We start from the raw sequence: 7,211 nt of genomic DNA, 5'->3' as shown, positions 1-7,211 counted from the left end.
TGCGAGAATATAGCAGAATATTCCAAGAATATACCAGAATATACCATTACATTACTAGAATATAGAAGAATATACGAGAATACACCAGAATATACCAGAATATACAAGAATATACTAGAATATAGCAGAATATACTAGAATATACCATAATATTACTAGAATATAGTAGAATATACGAGAATATACCAGAATATACTAGAATATAGCAGAATATACTAGAATATACCAGAATATACCAGAATATACCAGAATATACCATAATAAACCATAATATTACTAGAATATAGAAGAATATACTAGAATATACCATAATATTACTAGAATATAGAAGAATAGTCGAGAATATACCAGAATATACCATAAGATTAATAGAATATAGAAGAATATACGAGAATATATCTGAATATACTAGAATATAGCAGAATATACTAGAATATACCAGAATATAACCAGAATATACCAGAATATACTAGAATATAACAGAATATTCCATAATATTACTAGAATATAGAAGAATATACTAGACTATGCCAGAATATACCAGAATATACCAGAATATACCATAATATTACTAGAATATACCAGAATATACAAGAATATACAAGAATATAGCAGAATATGCAAGAATATAGCAGAATATTCCAGAATATACCAGAATATACCACAATATACCATTACATTACTAGAATATAGCAGAATATACTCGAAAATACCAGAATATACCAGAATATACCAGAATATAACAGAATATAACAGAATATACCTGAATATACTAGAATATAGCAGAATATAGCAGAATATAGCAGAATATACCAGAATATACCATTATATTACTAGAATATAGAAGAATATACGAGAATATACCAGAATATACTAGAATATAGCCGAATATACTAGAATATACCAGAATATACCAGAATATACCCGAATATACCAGAATATACCACAATATTACTAGAATATAGAAGAATATACGAGAATATACCAGAATATACCAGAATATACCATAATATTACTAGAATATACCATTAAATTACTAGAATATAGTAGAATATACGAGAATATACCAGAATATACTAGAATATAGCAGTATATACTAGAATGTACCAGAATATAACAGAATATACCAGAATATACCATAATATACCATAATATTACTCGAATATAGAAGAATATACTAGAATATACCAGAATATACCAGAATATACCATAATATTACTCGAATATAGAAGAATATACTAGAATATGCCAGAATATACCAGAATATACCATAATATTACTAGAATATACCAGAATATACCAGAATATACAAGAATATACAAGAATATAGCAGAATATACCAGAATATACCACAATATACAAGAATATACCATAATATTACTAGAATATACCATTAAATTACTAGAATATAGTAGAATATACGAGAATATACCAGAATATACTAGAATATAGCAGTATATACTAGAATCTACCAGAATATAACAGAATATACCAGAATATACCATAATATACCATAATATTACTCGAATATAGAAGAATATACTAGAATATACCAGAATATACCAGAATATACCATAATATTACTCGAATATAGAAGAATATACTAGAATATGCCAGAATATACCAGAATATACCATAATATTACTAGAATATACCCGAATATACCAGAATATACAAGAATATACAAGAATATAGCAGAATATACTAGAATATACCAGAATATACCACAATATACCACAATATACAAGAATATACCATAATATTACTAGAATATACCATTAAATTACTAGAATATAGTAGAATATACGAGAATATACCAGAATATACCAGAATATACCAGAATATACTAGAATATAACAGAATATACCATAATATTACTAGAATATAGAAGAATATACTAGAATATGCCAGAATATACCAGAATATACCATAATATCGCTAGAATATACAAGAATATACCAGAATATACCAGAATATACCAGAATATACCATAATATATCATAATATTACTAGAATATAGAAGAATATACTAGAATATACCAGAATATACCAGAATATACCATTACATTACTAGAATATAGAAGAATATACGAGAATATATCAGAATATACCAGAATATACCATAATATTACTAGAATATACCATTAAATTACTAGAATATAGTAGAATATACGAGAATATACCAGAATATACTAGAATATAGCAGTATATACTAGAATGTACCAGAATATAACAGAATATACCAGAATATACCATAATATACCATAATATTACTCGAATATAGAAGAATATACTAGAATATACCAGAATATACCAGAATATACCATAATATTACTCGAATATAGAAGAATATACTAGAATATGCCAGAATATACCAGAATATACCATAATATTACTAGAATATACCAGAATATACCAGAATATACAAGAATATACAAGAATATAGCAGAATATACCAGAATATACCACAATATACAAGAATATACCATAATATTACTAGAATATACCATTAAATTACTAGAATATAGTAGAATATACGAGAATATACCAGAATATACTAGAATATAGCAGTATATACTAGAATCTACCAGAATATAACAGAATATACCAGAATATACCATAATATACCATAATATTACTAGAATATAGAAGAATATACTAGAATACACCAGAATATACAAGAATATACCAGAATATACCAGAATATACTAGAATATAGCAGAATATACTAGAATATACCAGAATATACCAGAATATACTAGAATATAACAGAATATACCAGAATATACAAGAATATACCAGAATATACCATAATATTACTTGAATACAGAAGAATATTTGAGAATATACCTGAACATACCAGAATATACCATAATATTACTCGAATATAGAAGAATATACTAGAATATGCCAGAATATACCAGAATATACCATAATGTAGGGACTAGAGAAAGTTGGAAAACTGCTGAACACGATTTATGGTATACGTGACTAGACAATGCTATTTTTGAGAGAACTGTTTAGTTTCAGTCCCTAGCATGATTTTAGTTCGAGTTAGTCACAGTCTCAATAGCTGCACACGGGTACCATAAATCGTGGAGTGCCGAAGGACCTTCGACAAGAGGGCAGCGGTCGTCCGCGACCGGAAGAGCCCCACGTGCGAAAGGTCTGGAGGACACCAGCACTATTTGGAAGAGATTTCTCCCTGCCACAAAGGGCAGAGAAAAGTATAAGTAGACAGGGCGATGGAAACCTAGGCAGTGAGTCCTCAGCTACCAGTCTAGACGTCACTCTGTCAGTTGTCCGTTGTGAAATAAATCCTCTACAACAAATATCCGTGTATATTGAACCAGACTCAAGACTCCTCAAATTGGTGACCCCGACGTGATCACGAGTTTTGTTGTGAGTGATTATTCTTTTTTTTTGGAAAGCGTGTTAACGTGAAGTACAACACTACCATTCACAATGGACGGAAACACACACGAAACTCAAACACCGGCTCCGGAAGTCAATCGTGTGGCAATCAGAGTGCCGAAATTTTGGCCGGAACAGCCAGAACTTTGGTTTAACCAGCTGGAAGCACAATTCCTCCTTAATAGTATAACGGCCGATTCAACGAAATTCTATTATATCACCTCGCAATTGGAACCAAAATACGCGATTGAGGTACAGGACATCCTCAAGAATCCACCAACGACCGACAAATATGGAACGCTGAAACGCGAATTAATAATTCGACTGTCAGCGTCGCAGAGCCAGCGGATACGACAGCTCCTCGAGCAAGAAGAAATGGGCGACAGGACGCCTTCACAGTTCCTCCGGCATATGCGTAATTTGGCGGGCGCGACAGTGAACGAAGACTTCTTGCGAACTTTATGGGCGAGTAGACTTCCGAATGTGACTCGCGCGATTGTTACGGCACAGACTGATCTCCAGTTAAATAAACTAGCAGAAATTGCCGATCAAATCCACGAAGGGACGAGTCGACCAAGTGTCGCGAGTGTTGTGCCGGAAAGTGCGATGGACGTGTTGCTAAAGAGACTCGAAGCTATGCTCAACATAGCTGAGCTATCGAAATCGCGAGGACGATCCCACAAGAGACAATATCGCCCGCGATCTCGATCGCGAAATAGTGCAAGGCGTGCAAGGTCATTTTCCGGAGCAAGGGTTTGCTGGTACCATCAGCGGTTCGGGAGCAAGTGCCGACCGGAAAAATGTACGCCCCCTTGCAATTACAATTCGGGAAACGACGACACACGCCACTGAACGCGGCTATCGGTGACGGGAGTAAAACAAGCCGCCTTTTCATCGTCGATCGTGCAACTAGAGACGAATTTTTAGTGGACACGGGCTCGGATCTGTGCGTATATCCGCGTACGCGAGTGAAAGACCGAGTTTCAAAGACAACGTATGAACTATTTGCGGCCAACGGGTCCACGATAGCGACGTATGGAGTGCGTACGTTCAACTTAGATTTTGGGTTACGTCGTGCATTCCAGTGGAAATTTGTCCTCGCTGATGTAGCGAAACCGATAATTGGAGCCGATTTCCTCGGACATTACGGTCTTCTAGTGGACATAAGAAATCACAGGCTATGGGACCAGAGGACATCGATGTCTTCCAGCGGAAGGGTTGCAGTGGATGCCATCGCATCAGTGAAGACCATAATGGGAACTTCCCCTTACGAACAGCTACTGGCGGATTTCCCAGGTATCACGAATCCCACAACCGCAACGCGCGAGGTAAAGCACGATGTCGTTCACTTCATAAATACAACTCCCGGACAACCAACTTTTAGTAGACCGCGCAGATTATCGCCAGAATTATATAAAATAGCTAAAGCGGAATTTGAGATTCTCTTAAATCAAGGTTACATTCGTCCTTCAAAGAGCCAATGGGCTACACCACTGCATATGGTGCCTAAGAAAGGTAACGAATGGCGACCTTGTGGAGATTATAGAGCTCTCAATGCCCGTACGGTGCCGGATCGTTATCCCATACCTTATATAGAGGATTTTTCGCGAATGTTAGCGGGAAAGAAAATATTTTCGACTATAGATTTAATTAGAGCTTATCATCAAATTCCCGTTAACCCGAGCGATATCCCAAAGACAGCAGTAACTACGCCATTCGGATTATTTGAATATGTTGCGATGCCTTTTGGATTAAGAAATGCAGCGCAAACTTTCCAAAGGTTTATCGATACAGTTTTAAGAGGTTTAGAATTTTGTTACGCATATTTAGATGACATTTTGGTAGCCTCCACTAACGAACAAGAACATATAGAACACCTGCGTCAGTTATTTGCTCGTCTGGATAAGTACGGGATAATAACGAATCCAACTAAATGCGTTTTTGCGAAAACCGAAGTTAAATTTTTAGGATATACCGTAGATGGACAAGGTACGAGTCCATTGAGAGAAAAAGTTCAGGCCATATTAGATTTTCCAAAACCTCAGCAGATAAAACAATTACGTAGATTTTTAGGAATGATTAATTTTTATCGCCGTTTTATATCTAACGCAGCCGAGTTACAGTCACCTATAAATCAATTATTAAAAGGAGCGAAATTAAAAGGAGATGCTCCCGTAAATTGGTCCAAAGAAGCTGAAGAGGCTTTTGAAAATCTGAAAACTGCATTGAGTAACGCAACTCTTTTAGCGCATCCTGTAAACGGTTCAAGCCTTTCTCTCATGGTCGACGCCTCTGATTACGCGTTGGGCGCAACGTTACAGCAACGTGAAGGAGATTTGTGGAGACCTTTGGCCTTCTTTACAAAATCCTTGACGAGTGCACAACAAAAATACAGCGCATATGACCGCGAATTGCTTGCGATCTATTCCGCAATTAAAAGATTCCGCCACGCGTTAGAAGGCCGTTCATTTACAGTATTTACCGACCACAAACCCATCATTTTCGCATTTAAACAGAAGCTAGACAAATGTACTCCTCGTCAGTTTCGTTATTTGCGGAAAGGTTCGAACACGTGCATATCGACCTGATAGGACCCTTACCAGTTTCGCGAAATTATAGGTATTGTTTGACCTGTATAGACCGTTTTACGCGTTGGCCTGAGGTTTTTCCTTTGGAAAACATAGAGGCCGAAACGGTCGCGCGAGAATTTATGATGGGTTGGGTAGCAAGGTTCGGTACGCCAGCTCGAATTACTACCGATCAAGGTCGACAATTCGAAAGCAACCTTTTTAAACAATTAAACGATCTATTAGGAACCAAACATCTTAGAACCACGGCCTATCATCCTGCGGCGAACGGTTTAGTCGAACGAATGCATCGACAATTGAAAGCTGCAATAAAGTGTCACGGTGATGAACGTTGGACAGACGTATTACCAATAGTTTTATTAGGGTTGCGAGCAGCGTTTCGACCGGATTTAGACGCATCGGTAGCAGAGTTAGTTTATGGCGGAAACCTTCGTTTACCTGCGGAATTTTTTGTTAAAACTCCAGAAAACCACAGCGAACCAATAAGATTAATTAGAGATCTTAAAAAGCATTTCGAAAGTTTACAACCAGCAGCAGGGTCACGTCATGGAAATAGAAAAATATTTGTATTCAAAGATTTGAAAACAGCATCACACGTGTTCTTGCGTGTCGATGCAGCAAAAAATGCATTACAAAACCCATATGAAGGTCCGTTCCCAGTAGTCTCTCGTAGCGATAAGACTTATGTTATTTTTGTTAAAGGTAAAAATACAACTGTCTCAATCGATAGACTTAAGCCAGCTTATATAGTAAACGATGTAGTTAAAGATAACTTAAAACCACAGCTTTTACCAGTTAGAAACGAAATTGCGGTAGAGCCGGAATCAGAGCAAGCACCGGTGCGGACGCGTTCCGGTAGGTGTGTTAGGTTTCCGGATCGTCTACAAATCGGTAGTTAGCAGTAACTTTAGTAATAAATAGATTAAGATGTAAATAGTAGGTTAAATAATATTAAGTTAGTGAGAATATACCTGAACATACCAGAATATACCATAATATTACTCGAATATAGAAGAATATACTAGAATATGCCAGAATATACCAGAATATACCATAATGTAGGGACTAGAGAAAGTTGGAAAACTGCTGAACACGATTTATGGTATACGTGACTAGACAATGCTATTTTTGAGAGAACTGTTTAGTTTCAGTCCCTAGCATGATTTTAGTTCGAGTTAGTCACAGTCTCAATAGCTGCACACGGGTACC

At 36.1% G+C, this 7,211-nt stretch overlaps 1 protein-coding gene across 1 annotated transcript; it reads left to right on the top strand.

The window, feature by feature from the left end:
- Window positions 1-6,127: 6,127 nt before the first annotated feature.
- Window positions 6,128-6,857, top strand: LOC143365024 (uncharacterized; the record flags this gene model as incomplete). The annotated part of the gene is made up of 1 exon (XM_076805021.1): window positions 6,128-6,857. A coding segment is annotated over exon 1 (730 nt), but the record flags the coding sequence as incomplete, so codon positions are not given.
- Between the last annotated feature and the right edge of the window lie 354 nt (window positions 6,858-7,211).

This window comes from Halictus rubicundus, unplaced genomic scaffold (assembly GCF_050948215.1).
Source record: "Halictus rubicundus isolate RS-2024b unplaced genomic scaffold, iyHalRubi1_principal scaffold1235, whole genome shotgun sequence".
In the NCBI taxonomy this organism is placed as follows: Eukaryota; Metazoa; Arthropoda; class Insecta; order Hymenoptera; family Halictidae; genus Halictus; species Halictus rubicundus.
The sequence above is the reverse complement of the archived record's forward strand: the minus strand, read 5'-3'. Positions and strand labels throughout refer to the sequence as shown.